Consider the following 19,361-nt stretch of genomic DNA (forward strand, 5'->3'; position numbering starts at 1 on the left):
GTTGTTTACTTCCTTCTCTTAACAATGGCTTTACGGAATTGTTTTAGATTATTTTGGTACTTCCTGCAAATCTGCCCGTGATGGCTTCAGTCAGAAAAATATTTCTTCCCTTTAACAAAATCCGGCATATCCCGGACAGTACGAGTTATATACGGAAAGACCTAGCCTAGTTCAGTGCTTATTTTTATTTGACAGTTTAGTGATGAGCTGGCCCAACTTTTTTTTAAATTCACTTTTCTAGGGTATGGTTGTGAGGGGCAGAGCTACAGTTGTCCCTGTAGCCGCAGCAGCCGGTAGGTGATCTGCAATCTGCCGCTTGGGTCGCTTTTCACTTCACATAATTCTGTTTATATTCATAAAAGGCAGCAGAGTGTGGGAGCGCGGAGCTGTTGGGGTTCTCTCTCAGTGCACAACACTGGCGTTAGTGCAGGGAACCGGAGAGGTGAAGAAGAGGATGTACCTGCACAGACACACACCTACCTTTGTTGTTCTGGTGGGGAAGAGACTCCCAACCAGGTTATTAATTAACGTAACAAACGTTTGAAAGGACAAAAAGTCACACGTTTGAAACTTCAGGCGCACCCAGTTTGACTCGAAGCTAGGGCCGATGTTTCTTAAGCTTGTTTATTTTTATGGTAAGTAAAAATAAAGGGTTTTATCACTTTGTCAGAGTGATTTGGTAGACATACAAGCAGTTCTTGATTTCAGGAAGCCATTGCTTGCTAAGACGGAAACGAGTTTTCAAATTGAGCTCTACCGAATATGCTTTTGTTTTTTCTTTCTTTGAGAAAATACAAACGCAAATTAAAATAAAACAACAGGACTCTGCTTTTCGTGCCTCCCCATGTGCTGTACTTCCTTCTCCCCCCCCCTTAATGAGTAGGAGGGACAGAAGTTGTGACAGGGCAGGTACTGATTAGTTGCTGTCAGTCTGCACAGATTAACACCTATTTTTAGGTTTTTGAACCTCTTGAGTAATACTAGTTAAATTGGCACAGGTTAATAAGTTGGGGTCCACAGAGCCTCTTAACTGTTCACTGTGAAATTCGAATTAAAGAGACAGTCTGACTTTGATGAAAAACGTTTATATATCGAAGGTTTACTGTGTGTGGGTGTTCGTGTGCATGCGTGTACACACACAGAACATAAAAAACAAAAAACTGAAATTAATTACAAAAACTGGTCTGGAAAACAAAAACTGAAATTAATTACTTTGGGCACGTTCACACAAACAAGTGTAAAGTTAGAGGATCTTTGCAAAATAAATCTGCAGTTAAATAGGTTCTGAAAGGAAACATTCTTTGCTTTTAATATAAATGTGGCATTTAAAAATAAAACTTAAATCTTTGTTTTTTCATGCGTTTTCTCCCTGTCCTCCCCCCGTTATATCATTACACTGTTACACTGACACCCACTGGTAAAAGTTGATCTGAGATCATGGTTGTAAATTGAGCCTCTTGATGAAGGGATAGCTATTCTTCAGGAATAAAAAATAAAATAAGGACTGGAGAAAGGCTTCTTTCCCGTTCTCTCCCAGAAAACAAAAGCCTTGCAACGTTTTTCATTTTTATTTTATTTTTTTTGAGGAGTTGGTGTGTGGGTGCTCCAAGCAGAAAGGAGGCCGCGGTGTTTTTCTCTAAAAACGCAGCAATGCAGAAATAACTGCATTAGAAGCAGTTTATTTCTAGACCTTTATATGTTTGCGGACAGACAACAGGCTGACACAGAGGAGATGGGGAGAACGTAATTAGTATGTTAGTAACTGCTGTGTTTAATGCTGTTGCCCAGGTAAAACAACTTGAAGAAAACCAGAAGTAATGGTCATGCTAGAAATATATTTGTGTGGGCACTGACCTGATTGTATCAAAGCGGAGATGAATGCCAGCGCTGTGCGAGTCTTATTTAGTCTGTTTACCATTTAATTCAAAGTTGTCAGTGGTCTTGAAAGCCACTTGTGTTGGAGAAACAAGGCTCATTTTATTGAAATCCTACCATGGCACCAAAATCTGGTTTGTGAGAGTGTCGTTCCATAGCCCTGCCTAGCACAAGAACAATACCACGCAATTACGCTGTTACAGGCTCTGAAATAGGCTTTCTTCCAAAACACCCTCCCCTTATATTATTAGACGTGGTCCTATTAATGAAATGATTGATTGAAAATCTTCCTGTGTTTATGTTGTTTGGGCAGCAGTAGCTTGGATTTCCCCCCCCCTTGTCTAGGCTAAAATTGTATCCAGTGGAGATGCATGGGACAGCTGTTTGTAAACTCTTAGTGAGACATAACAAATGAGCTGCAGCAAAACCTGTCCACGACTGGCTTCCTTACAAACGCGGGGATCCATTCTTTGTTTGAAGGGAGAAGGGGGAACCTTAAGCAGAAATAAATACAGAAACAAAATGGACTCCACAAAGCGTAAAAAGTGTTGAAAAGACCTACCAGGGCTGTGCGGTTCAGAAATTAAAACACTAGCCTTTCACCTTGGAGATTGTAGTTCAAGTCTTTCTTTACATTCTAAGTAAAATGAGCTTAAAACGAGTACAAAAAGCAGTCTCCAGGGCTGCCAGCTTACTGTTATAATTGGTGCAGATACCGTAATTGGAAAACAGGGTGAGTACTGGGGTTTAGTTCTTCAGGAAAAGTTGCAAGAAAAAAAGAAAAAAAATCTTTATTCAGGTACTCTCTGTATCCTCTTTAAGGCTAACCCGTGTAATATGTATGTGTGCGAAAAAGCAATCTTTACAAAAACAGTCATTGAAGTTGAGGATTTATACAAGGTTCTCGTGCCTGAACACGCACGGCTGCACTGAATATTACCTTATAAGCACACCATCGTTCAGAAATGCTAAGTTTAGAAAACTGCACAAGGCTGTTAGCAATTGATTTGTTTTGTTGTTTTACTTTGAATAATAATAAAAGGATGAATAGGGGGCTTGCTTTGAAATGGAGACAGGCTGGGAAAAAAATGCTAGCTTGTATCCTGTAATTATCCAGAAGCACCCTTGTAGACCCAGCATAAAACTCACAGAACAGGCATAAAGGATCGGAGTTTGTGAGGAGGTGGCGTGTCAGTCCTCTGCCACATCCTTTCTCTTCTCTCTTTCCCCGAGCATCCTTCTTGTTCTGTCTGCATGAAGAAAATTCAGCAAATAAGAAGTAAAGTGGGGGGTGGAGGAAAAAACGTTTATAGTTCATATTGCAGTATTCAAATAAAATAGTAAAAATGCTATAAACAGTTTTATAGTCATTGTTTATGGACTCTAGAATTTTTAATATTCTAACATGTAATTGAATTCTGAAGCCAAGATTCTGCAATTAATCAGGCTTTTATAAGCGACCCACTATTTGCTAGAAGTAACTTCGAGAAGAATTTGGACTTAACTTTTTTTTTTTGGTTTATGTGTATAGCAAAAAAGTTACATGCTGACATGGTCTGCAAAATCATACGTTGTGCGCTTGCTTGGGTGAGCAAAAGCCCCAATTTGTGTAAGTAGTTCAAGCATTTGAGAAACCTAATTGTTGGATTCCTGTATGCAAATTCAGGCTTTGTGCATGTGAATCGGGGAAGGTGTGTTTTTGAAGGACGTGTTTTCAGGGCTTGTGTTCATTTTTTCTCTATTACAACAGAGAAGTCAAGTAAAATGGGGAAAAAAAAACCCATGATTTGTCGGTTTATCAAGGCTTTTATAATTACGCACCATACTTTGGGCTGAAGCAACTCCTGGGAGTGTTTGTATTTTTGCCTGCCCCATTGAAATCTTCAGTGTACAGCCGGAGTAGATCCAAGAGCCAGATTTCCCTTCAGTTCTGGGGAAGTGTCTTGCTGTTGTGAGCTGGAAGGGTGTGGAGGAGTTATGGCACTGACTGGAGCACTTGTTCTTTCCCCGTAAACTCTTAAATCCTGATACCAGAAGGGTCAAAAACTGGCCAGCTGTGACATCTGAATAATTTTTAAAGCACTTAATCCAGTCAGAGTGTTTATCAATGTTTGTACCTCGCGGGGAGGCCATGGGGATGCAGCCTAAAATAATTCAAGAGAAAAAGCTCAGGTCATTGGCAAAAATAATTTAGTTCAGCTGGGTCTTGTTCCACAGATTTACCTTTTCAAGTTCTGATGTGAAATATAGAACATTACCCAGGGGATTCCTCCTGTGTGACTGTTTGGCAGGGGTGTTGATGCTTTGTCATGCAAACCATCCCTTCCAAACCCATGCTCTGGGTCTAATGATGCCCAGATGATGCCCAAGTGAATTGCCCAGATGTTGTCAGTAGTAGCCACTGTCTGTGCACGGCATGATACTGATGACGGGAGAAGGGGGCATCAGGAGGAACTTTCTCTGGTTGGGAAGGTGGGGACCAGGTTCTGAGAGCCTGTTAGATCCCTGCTGGCAATTGCTTGGGCTGTTTTCCCCACGTAATTTACAGTTGCATGGACCACCGTAGTTCTGTTGTTGATCATATCACACTCCTATGGCAACTACATTAATTGAGCTGACTATGCAGTATCAGATGCATGCATTTACAATGTTTTAATTATCTTCAGAGAAATATGTTTCAGCTTTTTTTTTTTTTTTGTATAAAGGTGGAGGCTTTCCTTGCTTTTAATTGTTGCTCATCTCCTTTCTGATCTGTTCTGATTTTTTTCCCATTGAAAATGAAAAATGTCATTTTTGTGTTAACTGGTTTTCTCAAAATCATGCTTTAGAAAGTCCCGATTCATCAGTCCTATGGGGGAAGGTGGGGGGGGGGGGCAAGGTATAATAAAGAATCAGTTTCTTCTCCTGACTCAGAACTAGGTTGTGAGCGAATAGAACCGTATACAATCTAGAAAAAAGTTAATAAGAACATAAGCTGTATGTAGGGTAGGTCCTCTGGTGAAAAATTTTGCCTTGGTGTGACTTTTTTGCTTATTCGTGTTTTATTCTCAAAAAGTACCACTTTCTTCAGATAAAGCAAAAGGAAAAATGAAACGGTCCTTGTAGGGCAGGAGTTGAAAGTGCTGTGGAGATTGTGCTAAATTACAAAAAGGAGCTCAAAAAGGTGTTCTTTTTCTGTTATTTTTGAGATTCAGGTAGGTTGTGTAAGTTACCCATTCCATTAAAAGTAGGAATAAAGAATGCAATTTACGGTTGGAATTGGTTGTGAGACAGAGTAAAGGTTTTGAAGTTAAAACCATGTTTCTGAAACAGAGTGCTCCCTACATTGTGTGCCTCATAGCCTAAAAAAAAAAAATCTTTTTAACCCACATACCCAAAATAATGTTGTCTTTAAGGTGCAGGAAGCTTTTTCTCCCGAGCACAATAGGAATATGTTGAATCTTTTGAAAACAGTTTCTGTTTTTCAAACACCTTTTCTTTTTCAGCATAGATAATTAACGCCTTCTTCACAGTGCTTGGTGCCCTTGATACATCTGTTACCTTTGACAGATCCTTTCTGTTTGCCACCTCTTCCTAACATGCTTCCAATATTTTCAGCACAAAATAGCTTAGTATCTTTGATGTTGCTTGTATACGGGCTCAATTAAATAAGAAAGCTGCTGACAGAATGGTGTAGAGTTGAAACTCCAAGCTTTGTTTCAGTAAAGATTTTGTCCTTGGTCACTTATCTTCAATTTTTGCTGCAAATTGTTTGACTTCTTTTAGGCAAGATTGTTTAAGACCTGCAGTTTTACCTAGGACTGTGTTTGCTTTTACTTTTACAGGTGGTATGTAGAGGAATTATACCGGGAGGCAGGAAAAAGGGAGCAGGGGAGCGCTCTGCAGTTGTGGCCTTAAACAACCTGCTCCCCGCTAGTGAGGGTGGCTTTAAAACATGCCTTTCTGGAACTTTCTATAATATTTGAAAGCATTATGGTACCACCCCCTAGTTACTGGTGGATGGCATCTTGTATGTACTCTCCGGGACCCGACTTCAGCCCCAAAGGGCTGGTAGGGGGTGTTCAGGTGGCCCCTGGGGTTGCTGAGCTGTGTCGGTAGGAACCTCCAGCCCTGCCAGTGGAGGGCAGCGACATTTTAACCCATTTAGGGTGTTTTCCATAGCAGGATCTCTCTACAGTGTGATTGCACACAAAAGCAGCTGCTGAAGGGACCCTTTGCAGTGGGTTTTGGTGGAGGAGGTTTCACGATTCCCAGTTTTGGAAGCGCAGAATGAAAACGAGCTCATGGTGTTGGTACAAGAGAGTAAGAAATACAAATGGCTTAGAAAAGATGCAGACACAATACCTCAATAAAAGGCTTACGGGGTGGCAGTAATTGTTACTGCTTATGTCACATGGTATAATGACAATTTTTCAGGATTTCCCATATATTAGAATGCGTGAGGATGAAAGGTTGGAATTTTGTTTTTGTAATATCTACCACTCTTTTCTTAAGGGAAATTAAATAGCGACTGCTCTGAGATTTCGGTCTGAGTACAACAATCATTTTGATCTCTACATTGTCAAACAAATAAATATCAAAAGCTAATTTTCAGTGCAGTTAGTCTGTTTCATGCAGCGTTCTGGTGTGAAAGAACTAATTGTATGTTACGCATCTCTGTATATATATATGAAAAACAGTACAGCAGAAAAATACAGAAGAATTTGAACTATGAATACATGTTTACAGAGGGCAAACATGCGTATGCGTATGTATGTGTATATATATCTTACCTGTTTTGTCTCCTAATGGCAAGAGCAGATGAACACGTTACTGTCATGAATTTGCTGCTGATCAGCTGTGTGTATGATGCCTACGGAGGAGTAAATTATTGCAGGATTGTAAGGGATGGGAGCGTGCCCACAGAGAGGTCTCTCAGGTTCCCCTGCAGTGAGTGTGCTCTGAGCAGAGATGCACACCATCTCAAATGTGGGATTTGTAAGGGTTGTTTCCTGGTGCAGACCTAAACATGTTTGTCCCTTTCTGTCTTTTTGAGGTTACAGGAATTGCCCCATCACCCCATAGCACACAACTTTCTTTCCTCCCAAGTTGATTCCAATAGTTGTAATTCTGTTGTAAGTATTGTATCTCACAAGGGTGATGGTTATTGCTTTTAGTTAGCTAATATCTAGAGTCTAATTTTTTTGCTTCTTAGGGATTGGCCTTGTTCCCAGGATTTTGCAAAATATTTGCAAAGGGAGACTAAACCAGCAGGTTAATCAATAGCACATCCAAGAATGTGTGTTGGGCACAACCTTGAAGATGGGAATGATTTCGTCGTTGTTGCTGTTATAAATCAGCTTCTCCCAAAACATTGGCTTTTAAGAAGAAGTTTTAAAAATATGAGTAGGACAGATTTGTTCCATTAAACAGCTTTTAAGAACATGAGGCATCATTGTGTTTTATCTCGAACACTGCCTGACCAAGTGCAGAGCAGCTTCAGCGAGCTGCGTCCTTGAGCCACTGTGTTGGCTGTACATGCTAATAAGGAGAATGAGGAGAATTAATAAGCAATTTGAGCTGCAGCATAGTTTCTTGTAACATCTTTTCAAACCTTTTAAACACAAAGTAGCACACGAAGTTATTGTATCATGTAAAGAGAGATCCTTTTGTTACTTAATTTGTATTTTTGGAGCTGAAAGTTGCGGCTTCAAAAATTAGAAGACTCATCTTTATTATTGCTAGACCTGCTGAGCTAAGAGATAAATGACTGATACCACAAAGAACAAGCAAAATAAATTAAAGGGAAAGTCTAAGAAAAAGCGGATGCCGGATTTAATGAATAATTGCCCTGAACTAGGTCACATTGTATCCAGTTTTTACACAGGTCAAACTGTGAGGAGATGGCATTTACTTAACCGAAAGGCCTTGAGTAAGTAGTCTCAATGGACTTCGTATAGAAAGTGAGGAAATCTCAGCTGATCTGTCCTTAATTCATTAGATTTATACTGTGTGACTGTCATGCCTTTATTTCAGGCATAGAGTCAGGGTCATAACAAAGGCGTGGTTTTGGTGTATTTGTTCAAGGATTGCCAGGGAACATGACCAGTCCTTGCTCGCTCCAGACCTGAAACCCAGCCTGAAGTACATGCGTGATTGCCATTAAAAATAAACAGAACTGGTGGAAGGAAGGACTGTCGCAGTTACCAGTGCTTATTACTACAGCTCTGCATGCCTTAAAAGCTGCATACACCCTCAGCAAGCCCTTGAGAAATTGCCAGAAACCAGTGTGGGTCAAGTAGGCTTGTCCCTCTTCCAATGAGAAGGACAACGATCTTCTGCAATTGCTGAATCCTAAATTACTTTAAAAGGCAGGCAAAGGGAGGAGATATTACAGCTATTTCTTAAAGATATGAATGACTCTTGCCGTATTCATCTTTGAAATAAACTTTTCTAAGGACTTTGAGAAATGAAAGCTGGATTAACTTCTTGTCACCTTTGTTTAAAAAAGATGAGTTCAGAACTGGTGGTGCGTGGGCGGTTGGGCTGATGGGAAGACCTTAAAAGCTGAGAATCTGCACTAGAAAAGGATTGTGAGGGTATATCTGCACCAAGCACTACAACATCCTCCGGTTTCAGGCTACCCGGGCTATTTCCTATAGACAGCTTGGCAAAGTTGGTGTGTGGAAATTGGAATTATATTTGCATTGCTGGGTGCTGGGACTAATAAGTCCCATTTAGAAGTTGTTGGGACTACAGAGCCTCCCCCCACCTGCCGTGAAGCCCTGTGTAAGTGAAGTGAGAGGGCAAACTGGGTGCAAGAACAAAGGTGTTGATGAACTGGGCAGTGTGATGCCATTTGCGTTACCGTGATTGAGCAAGACGTGCACCCCAACGGCGAGAGGGTGATTTGACAGTAATTCAGGAGAGAGCACTTCTATTTCCTCATTCTGTTCAGATTTTCTCTTCATGGGGAAGAGAGTCCTTTCTGATCTGATTGATCTTTACCGAACAGGGAGAACAAAAGTATTGCAAAATGCAAGTATTAACATACACATTTATTTTGTTTTGAGCATATTTTAAAAGTGCCAGAGGCATGCCTTTTTACTAAGCAGGCAGTTGGCAAAAACCCTCTAGGTATCAGAGGAGCCCTGTGCTGTAATTTTCCTAGAATAATAATGTCAAACAAATGACAATAGAAAGCCTATAAAATTTGCAGCCAGCTGGGCAAATTCTCGTGTGTGACCCACGGAAACTCTAAGTGCCTGCGCAGAATATTTTGTCTTGATCAGAGCTGCTCCAGTCGACTGCGTTCCTTGCCAGGGTGGCTGTCACCCCCTCACCTGCCAGCTGCAAATAGCGGCTCCGTTGGATGAACTCCGAGGAGCTCCGACCCAAGTCTGAGAGCAGCACTAAGGGTGTGTTGTACTGGGAGTTTTTGCCTGGGTAGTTAAGCGTAGATCGATGATCCTTTTCGGCGTTAGTGTTAACAGGATATTATATGGGAATTGGCATGCATAAGAAATGATTATTAGTGCTTATTTTCAGATTCCCCTCAAAAAGATGGAGAGGGGTTCTTTGACCCATGTCTTCTGCGAGTTAGTTATTTTGTCCTTGCCTACTTGCTACTACCTCATATTGTGTTGTTTGGATAACAGTCTGGGTATTAAGCGTGGCTGTAATTCCTCCTGTTAACGGTATTCTGCTTCCCGTGGCTCTTGCTCAGCTTCAGCTAATCCTATCTCAAACAAAGTCTTGATGAGACAAGAAGGAGCTGGACCGCACTGAGGACCGAATCAGTGTTGAGTATGGCTTTGGAGAAGACCAAATTATAATAGTTCCTTGTGTCATCTGATCACTAGGTTGTACAACTCTGTTCCAGAAAGGTATTTTTCAGTGTTGCTCCTCAAGGTTTTAATCTGTTTCAACTCCTTTTTTCTTTGACAGGGAGGTAAAAATGACTCTGTGCATGATTTAGTGCAAGTCTCTTGGTTGCGATGCAATATTGTTTATGGAATAGGAGCTGTATGAGTCCTTTATTGAAAAGCAAAATAAAATTACTGAGTAAGTCTCATTACTTCTGACAAAAAGAGACTCAGCTGGGGCTGGGTCTCAGCTGAGCAGCTGGGGCTGCTCCCCAGCTTGTTCCAGGCTACTCCACGTGTTACTCGTCAGGGATCCTCAGGCTGATGTGAACACTTTTATGAATTCTTCCATCTTGTAAAATAAAAAACTATTAAATTCTATTAAATTATAGAATACTACATACGCAATAGCGGTCTTGGCCACAGCTGCCCATTTTAAAGACCATGTAGGTTGTGCTGGGAGATGAGAAGGTTTGTCTTGTCACACGTTGAGGAAGACCCGTGGAGTTTCTTGGCACCATCTTGGCCATCCCAGGGGCTGCAATGGTGCTGGGGGGGGATTGCCCAGGCAGGACAGGCATGTGCCTGTGGGATGCTCCTGCTTAAACCACTGATTGCCTCTTGGGTAATTGATCTCCAGTGTGTGATTAATACACTCTAGAATACTGCCTCCTCGTTTACCCCTTGCCACTGGCCTTCTAGCCCAGAATCACAAGATACTGCAGCAGGGTTTGGGTTTGTTTATTAGAAGTGAAAAGGCCGTTTGATTCTTCAGATAAACTGGAAAAACCGCTAATGAACAGTGATTAGAAGTGTCTTTTACATAGAAATTAAACACAAGGCAAACAGGCCTATTTGACTATAACACTGCTGTGAGGAGTGGGAAGTGGACTGAAGCAAGGATTCAGAGCAGCGCCTGGGGGAAGCTACTGTATCTGATACATATATATACACACACACATCTGAAATCAACAGTGCTTCATTTAAGAGCCAAGTCTGCTTATTTTTAATGATGCAGTGAATTTTTCACTATAAAAGAAAAACACCCCGCCTGCCCAAGATAATATATTTACATATATACAGTCAGAACAGACAGCTAAAATAGGAAATGTGTAACTGCCACAAATAAGTATATAATGAGAAGTTCTTAATTAATGTCTGATTATCTTGAAGAGTAATGAATCTCTTGTTCATTTTTTTTTTGTTTATTGGGATGGAAGTGATATATTTTGAAGATGATTAAGGGAAAGATGGTGCTTGCTTGATTCTTAAGGAAATTTTCTCTTCTGCTTGGGCAACATGGGTGCTGATTGAAGTACATTCTCATTCCCACTAGAGGGGGGTCCGCTCAGCCTAGGTTGTAATACATTTTGGCTTTTTTTTTTTTAACTCAGCGTGAGGAAAACCTCACATTGTCCCCCACATCTTGTTTCAGTAGTTGATATTGTGTGTCTTATGGCGTCAGCAGTTACTTGTCTCTTAGTAATCTGCCTTTTAGGCAAAGAGGTTAAAACCAAAATGAATGGACTAAGACACTAGCACCCTGGTGAACACAGTAGTAACAAAGAATACAGAGGATGTTTTATTCCATTATCTGGAAGGTGAGGACAAGTATTTATCACAGAAGTGTTGTGATCACTCTTGGAAAAACAGAAGTGGCGTTATCAGACCTGCTCAATAAGGTTTTTTTAATTGGAATTATCTACACCAATAGGTGTGCTCCAAACCATTTTATTGTCTCTGTGAGCCTTGTGTTTCTAAGCATAAAATATTTCTATATGTAAAAGAGCCTAAGAGTATGTTACATCAGCGTAAACGTCTGCTTTCCCCTTTGATACCACAGTTGGTTCCTCTTTTCAGTCTCCTGAAAAGGAGGAGGATTGAGTTTTGCAAATGTGCTGGTCATTGTGCCATGTTAATTCATGTGTTTTGAAAGGATGGCAGTCGTGAGCATTCTCTTGTCACTGAGCAGGAGTGTGATCAGCCCATCCTGTTGGTTGTTGGTACCACTGAACCGGCTCGCTGGGGCCACTAACCCAACTGGGACCACTGGGGAAGGAGAGGAGGAGAAGCAAGGGACAGCATGGTGGGCTGGGGCTGGCAGGGAGTCAGCAGCCCTGCTGGATTCAAGGAGGGAGTCAGAGAGGGACACGGTGACACAGAGAAGGCTCCAGGTTTCCTAATGCATCTCCACAGCAGAAATCTGGCAGAGCAATAGGCATTAATGGGTCTGGAGGTAGCATCTGGGGTATGTGACTGGCACGATACTGGATAGAGAAAGCTGAGTGAGTTTTGAACGAGATTGTTCAAGTTTTGGGGTCTGTCTAGTTACAGTAGCTAGATGTTGTACCAAAACAATCAGCCTAGCGAAAATGAGCATTCACAGTTTAGATGGGCACCACATTAACCCTAACCGGACTGCTTCTGATACTGGAATGACTTTTTTCAGAAGCCACTTGAGTAGGGCACTGTATTGTGACAAGCAGTCATACTGTTATTTCCAATCCAGTGGCTGATTATTCTCTTTTTGGCCCTGGGCAAGTCACTTAACCTTGTGTCTGTTTCTTCATCTGTAAAATATATTATGGATATTTATCAGTCTCACCAGGACTGATTGTTTAATATTTATAAAGTGCCTAAAGGATTAGAAGCTTAATATAAGTAGCTAATACATATCATTTTAGATTGATTTTATTTACTTGGATTTTTTTTTCTACCTCCTATTGAATGAGGTGCTATTTTGTAGCCTCTTACTGCTATTCCTGGTCACCTGGACGGGTCACAATTGGGTAACTTCAGGTTCATTTTCTTCTTTTATTCCCATTTCCTTTAAATGCTTTATCTCCTTCCCCCATTTTTTTCCCTCCCTTTTTTAATTTAGAGATGAAGAGATGCCATATGTTGCTAGATCATGACATAAATATATTTAAGTGCTGCCATCATTGTTAGTTTATCAGCCTTTCCATTATAAACCCCCTTGTTCAGGGGTTTATAACTCTGGCATTATAACGTGCTTCAGGCTGAAACTTGACATTCATTTTTTCCCTCTTGATTCGCTTTAAATCCTTCACTCTTCTTAAGTTAAACTGGAGATTAGATACATTAGTTATAGTTATACTAGTTGTATAAATTATAATGCGGCAGTAGGCATTTTAAATAGGATGTAAATCAGTGAAATAGAGAATTTCCTAGTTGTTAAACTGTGAGCCTGGGAGTAGAAATCTGGGATTCTTCTCCTGAGTGTGTCCCTGGCTTGGCACATGACTACGAAGAAATTATTTAACCTCTTTCTGTCTCACTCTTCTGTCTGTATATTGAGACGATGACATTTCCTACTTCACCGGTGTATTGGGAAGCTTAATTAATTAGAATTCATAAAAGCACCGAGGTTCTCAGGTGAAAGGTGCTGAAGTGTGAAGTATTTTTAAGGAGACTAATGAAAAATCAGTGCGCCTGCTTTTCTGCACGTGTTGCCTTTTGTCCCAGCTTAGTGTGTACCAGCTCCTGGAGCTGTGTGGTGCGTGGCAACCGGCGAGGAGCTTGATTTGGGGCACCCCTGGGTGACCTAGCAGCTTGCTTTCCTCAAGCTTTCAAACATTCACTGTATCTTGCAGCCGGCTTGTCTCGGCCTTTGCCTGGGGAGTTTGTGTTCCCCGAATGTGTGGTTTTCAAAGAATGCTCTGTGCTCAGGACAGGAGCCTGCAGGGTTTTCCCGTTAGTGCTGTTCCGCTTGGGGCTGGTGGAGGAGTACCCAGCCTGGTTAGAAGATAACAGGAAGGGAAGAGTTTGGATATTTCCAGCCTTTTTTTACAAGGAGTTGTCTTGGCAGATGATTCTGGTTGTGCTCAGGCAGCTTTTTGGTGTAGCCAAAACTCCATATGGAGAACAGTGTTCCAGCTGTAGTACAGTAAATTTTGGAACACTGACAGATACTCTTTATGTCGTTTAGGTTGAGAAACCTTTTTTTGCGTCATGGGGGATGCTTTCGGAGTTTCCTCTCTCGAGGATTTCTGTTGTCAGCTGTTAGTTCAGCATGTCCTATCTCATGGAGGTTTTCTAGGGCTGACCCAGACTGGTGTCTTCATTTACAGATGACACAGTCCACCACCTGGACTGTGGTGCTGTGCTCAGGAGAGAGAGGTTCTTGGTGGTGGCTAAATTTGAAATGATCTTTCTCCTTATAATTTCAGGTTGAAGTCTTGGCCTCCGAGGATGCTACATTTGGACACAAGGTCTGTAGTTTGATGCAGTTTTGTTATGTAGGTCCCATCAATTTCAATTGTTGGATGTGATGTCACAGAAGACAACAATTTGCAACCTGAAAATTAAGGATCCTGTGACTTATATCCATCAATTCAGAAACTTTCCCTCATGTGTAGTAATCTGGGAATGACACACAGGCCGTCTTAATCCCGTTACTTGGTATAAAACCCATGAGCAAATTTTGCTTGCGGAATCCCATGTGGAAACATGGAACATCAGCTTTGTAGTACCTTTTAAGATTGGACTTGCCCAAATGCTGGATTTTTTCTTGTTCTGTAGATTTTCAGCTCAAAAATTATAGTTGTTAATCTGCTTTGCAGTCTGCTGAGCAAGCCACTTGGTTCGTGGTCCTTTTTCACAGTGCATCTCAAGTAGAAAGTGGTGGGTTGAACAGCTGCATCACCCTGTGTTCAATTGTAGATCAATGCATGGCACACGGTGTGCCTGGTGGAGACACCACTTTAGACCCGCTCTGCTAAATGCTTGGGCTGTATCCTGGTTATCACCCAAGTTTCTCTGGCTGGTGAGCATCATGGTGATGACCACGGTTTTAATTGACTGCTAATAGATGATTTTAAGCAGGGCAGATTGTGTGTAGTCTATGTGTAGGAGGGGAGTGGATAGGGAGGAGAGTGGATAGGGAGGGGAAGAAGAATATTGTAGGAACAGTAGGCTAAATCATGACAATGAAGAGTTTCCTGCTGCTGAAGGCCCACATGCTGTGACACTGCTGCAGGTGAGAAAATAGCAATGGTATTCTACCATGGAAAAAAAAAATCAAGAAAAGATGAAATAAGTTCCCCAGGTTTATATAGAATACAATAAACAAAATTAACCAAGAGAAAAAAAAAGCTTTAAAAGCATCTAAATATTCATGGTGCCAGAATTTACATTGTGTCCGTATTGTACATTTTTATGTTGATACGTGATAAAGCGATTTAAATAAATTATTAAAAAACGGAACTTCTCCAGTATTATTTGAAGTATTTAACATATGGTAGTCTGCAGTATTTTCTAGTTTTTATTTAATACCCAGCATGCATACAGAATATTCGTTGAATATTTAATAAACCTGGAGGGTCAGCTCTTGTGAACTCATCTCCATAATCCTTCAGACTAGGTGGGTAAACAGAAATACTACTGAAGATTATTGTACCCAATCGCTCTCACAACTGCAACACTGTGGAGGAGGCTTCTTATTTTCTTCATGGCTAGACTTGCAAGGTTTTTTTCAGTCTTGGAGTCCTCTTGGTGGACATCCTTTGAAACTCCTTTCTATTACCAGAAGTTTTAAGAATTTTCTATTACTAAGCTTGAGTTTTACAAATCCAGATCAGTACTGTCACCAGCTCTTAACATCATCCTCCAGAGACCAAACAACTCTTCTTTAAGATTGAGCTTCAGAATCAACAGTCTTTTTACTGTCTTAAAATAGTAGTATTATATAGTGCATATATATACACACTATATAATAGTATATAATGTCTATATATAGAGATGTGTGTATATATAGACATTTAATAATGTCTAATGTCTAATAATGTCTATATATAGAGGCATTGTATAGGGAACTATATATGTCTAGGAATGACATGTACTTTTATCAGTCAAGAAGAAAAGTAAATGTATCATCCCAAATTTGTTACTCCCAGAATTTATTTTAGCTGTCTATTTAGACATGCTGTGAAAGCACTTTCTTTTCTCCTCTCCCTTTAGAAATGTTTCCTTTACTGTCTGTCTCAATGACAAATAAACGTTAGTGTCTCTGTTTCATTAACAAATGAGTTGGTATGCTCGTGGAGAATACTTACAAGCACAATTTTTTAAATGAAAAATAAATTTAATTTTACAAATCAGAAAATAGGTTGGTATGGCGAATAGCAGATAAACATAGTTGAGAAGGATGTAAGGTTAAGAGTTTGCCCTTGATACTGGCTTTTAGCCTGAATTTCCTTCCGGATGTACTGAAGACTGATGAAGGGGCTATCTTTATTTTTTTGCGTGTAGCATATGCTTCAACTTGAAACATCATACATCTGTAGGCATAAGCAGAAGCAAAATTTGCTGTAGAGGATGACTCTGTTGTTGTCTGTATCCGTTCCACCTATCCTTAGACATGTACCACTTAGTTTTAGGCTTGTTGACAGGCTGTGTTGCTTGTAGATACTACAATACTGTTTTTAAAAAGGGGTATTTCTAGCCTGCTGAAAGAGTGTACAATGTTATTTGTTAGTCTGAAATTCTCCGTGATTTTAGTCTCATGGCAAATACGCATTCTGGCAGCGAATGGGGCTGTTTCCCAGGAAAATGCTGTGAGTGAGACGGCAGAACATTGTTCAACTTCACGGTAGTTGTTGTTGGTGTGAACTGAAGATCTGGCTGATGTAGTCTCCTGCTTGAATATTGAGTCTTTGATGATGATGATAAGTGCATGTAGAAATCAGCTACAGGATGCTTTTGATGCAAGATGCGCATATTGATTTTGACAAATTCTTATTTTAGAAAAGAAAATTAAAACGAAAGTTGTTACTCTTTCACACTGTCAAAATACCTGGGGAAGAGCCACCTTGAAGGACCAAATCTTATCTTCACTCTGTAAGCACAGAACAGGTGCAAATTGCAGACCATTAGCAATAGTCCTTCAAAATGTTCCCTCCACCTCACCTTTTTAGAAAGAAAACAGTCTTCCTAAAACAAAGGTAGAATATAAGCTATTTATTGGAGTAAAAATGATATTTTAGTATGATTTCTTTCATTTTGTGCATATGCGAGACTAGTACTCTTTAATGGGCCATGAAAATGCAAGCAGTTTTTCAATCAGTTTAAATAGAAGTTGTTGTTTGATAAAGATGCGCAGATTTGACAGGATTGCTGTCCAGACCTTTCCTTTGGTTGAGTAGTAGGAAGCAAAACCATTCAGCTCTCTTTGCAACTAATTTTACAGAAGGAGGAGGCTGTTAGTGTGCTGTAACAGCTTTTTTCGAAGATGGTACACGTGGTGTTCAGTTTAATTTACACATGCCTTTGTGCGTGCGTTTGGATGCATGTTTGGTTCTTTAAAAAAATCAAAACTTCCAGCTTTTGCCTGATCCTTCTGTTTCAGTGTTTAGAAGGGCTGTGATATATGCATGGTTGGGTATAGAGGTGTAGGGGAAACGACCACCTAGCGAATCACAAACAGCTGGTAGGTGATGGGGGACACACTTAACAGGAATGCCTGGTTCATTCTGCCTGGTTCATTCTACCTATGTATATAATAAGTTTCTTCAAAGCCATAGTTGCCAAGAAACTAACTTACTACTAGAGTAAGAGTGAATAGATGGAGTGGTATCTGCCCGAGTCAGCGCTCAGGAATGCATTTCAAAGCTGGAAACTCCTTCAGTCCCATTAATCTTATTAAAGCCTAATGATGACATGTAAAATACTAACAGTACCGATTTATTTTGTGTTTATTTTAGCTGGAATAGGAAGATACATTTTAGCAGATGGGACCAGCGTTCCCAGATGGTAGAGAGAACTAGGAGGGATACAAAGATGTGGGGAAAAAAAAGAAAAAAAAAGAATAAGGTGCACAAAGCAGAACGAAAAGGTAAAAAGTTTAACCATTTTGAATGAGGCTGATTTGAACACCAAGGCAATGAACAAATAAAAATAACAGCATCTGAGTTTTTTAAATCCTCCCAGGGGATTTAGATGCTCAATTTCCATTAGAACGTTTTAATCCCTGAGGTGGAATTAAAAATCTTAGTCTGAAAGGTTGGTTATTATATAAAGATTTAACCCACATTTTATTGTTGTGGGAGCCGCGTCTTGGCATCGGTTGGAATTACGGTGTCGAATGCGGTGGCACGTACTCCAGACAGGCTACAAATGGTGTCTGGCCCTACCTCCAGAAACGAGATGCTTGACTTCTTAAATATTTGTGCTTGGTTTACTCTCCTTTCCCTCCCTTTCCCTCGGGCTTTTACTGTCAGCATCTACCTGACCCAAATAACGTAGGGTAGAGGAGGCTCCGTTGGGCTGAAAGCAGGGTGAGATCACCTCCTCCACGTGTCTCAACCTGTCTGTGGACGTGGTGAAGTGCCATCAGCTCTGTTTGCCGAGCCGGCCGCCGAGCCCGCCTTCCCCCTCTAATGCCAGGGTGCAGTGATCCCAGCTTAGCCCAGCATTAATATAAATCAGTTCGTTAATGGCAGTCCAGCAGCTACATGTCAGAAGGCTCACAACTTTGTGCAACAGGAAAAGAGATACTTTATGTTCCCACAGTGGGGGAGCTCCGGCGAGAACAGGACTCTCTTATTTGGTAGTGAGCTTTAATCCTTCCATTGTGTGTCGTTTTAAGCTGTGTTGTGATGTAATTGGCTTAATCATTACTATTATGTCGCTTTGCACAAGTTAAGATTGTAATTTGACATATGGAAATAAATGGCAACTGGATTAGTGATTTGCAGGTGTCATTTAAAAACAGGGGGCAGGGAAAGAAAGGCTTTCATATTTTGCAAGCGGCGGGTTTGCTGATGTACGGAGGCAGAATTAACATCTCACACCGTCTTGAAGTAGGAGAGAGCTTCACCTGTTCGTTTCTGGGACTGAGCTGCTGGGCTTGGGGAAGGAGAATCTCATTCCCCATGGATGTGTTCGCTGTAGGAGTGATTTTACCTTTCCTTTGCAGAAGACAAATACGGGAGAAAAGCTTCCTCTTTGATGGAGAAATCAGCATAATGGAGACACAGCTCTATTAAAGAAAAGCAGCAAGGGTGGCATTTCTGATGTGCTTGTGTCTGCGCGGTGGAGCTTTCAGCATTGTTCGTGGAACTGGCCGTATTTTTGTTTTGTGACACAGCATAAAGTGATGACCTCATCTCCATAATTTAGTAACTCTGGGAGTTGTTGAGAGAGTCTGTTTCTAAGTCTTTACAAGTATTTGCTGCTGGGATGCATTTTTTTAATGCTCTTTCTCTGATACAGGACACATAGTTTTAAGAACCAAATGTGCTTAGAACTAAAATACTGTTTTTTCCTCCTGAACGTGCTACTTGACTTTATTAAGTTTTGTAGTTTGGGGGGTTTGTTTGTTTGTTTGTTTGTTTTCTGGTTTTTTTTTTTGCTTTCCTCCACCTTGCAAACCCTGCTTTATTGCAACACTCAGCACATCACTGAGGTGCATCTTCTGTAGCCCACTTATTTTTGCAGTCCCAGACACCAGAAGTTCAAATCCCGAGGGGAAATTCGACTACACAGTGTAGCTACCTGTCAGCTTCCTGGTTTGAAACACAGGACACCAAAGAGAATACATTTAGTGTCTGACTGAGAGTTATGACTGTGCAAATCTAGAAGGAAACTGTTGTTCTAGTGGTATCCATAATACAGAAGCCTTGA

At 40.8% G+C, this 19,361-nt stretch overlaps 1 protein-coding gene across 6 annotated transcripts in view; it reads left to right on the top strand.

Moving 5' to 3' along the window:
- Nucleotides 1-19,361, top strand: part of ARID1B (AT-rich interaction domain 1B) — a 313,503-nt gene that overhangs the window by 142,875 nt on the left and 151,267 nt on the right. For 4 of the 6 annotated variants that reach the window (XM_014950916.1, XM_014950919.1, XM_014950920.1 and 1 more), the window contains exon 4: nt 13,910-13,951. The exons of the other annotated variants lie outside the window; for them this stretch is intronic. In XM_014950916.1, the coding sequence (XP_014806402.1) occupies nt 13,910-13,951 (42 nt within the window). The remainder of the gene's footprint in view (nt 1-13,909; nt 13,952-19,361) is intronic. 6 annotated transcript variants of the gene reach the window in all.

Source organism: Calidris pugnax, unplaced genomic scaffold (assembly GCF_001431845.1).
Source record: "Calidris pugnax isolate Ruff unplaced genomic scaffold, ASM143184v1 scaffold24, whole genome shotgun sequence".
In the NCBI taxonomy this organism is placed as follows: Eukaryota; Metazoa; Chordata; class Aves; order Charadriiformes; family Scolopacidae; genus Calidris; species Calidris pugnax.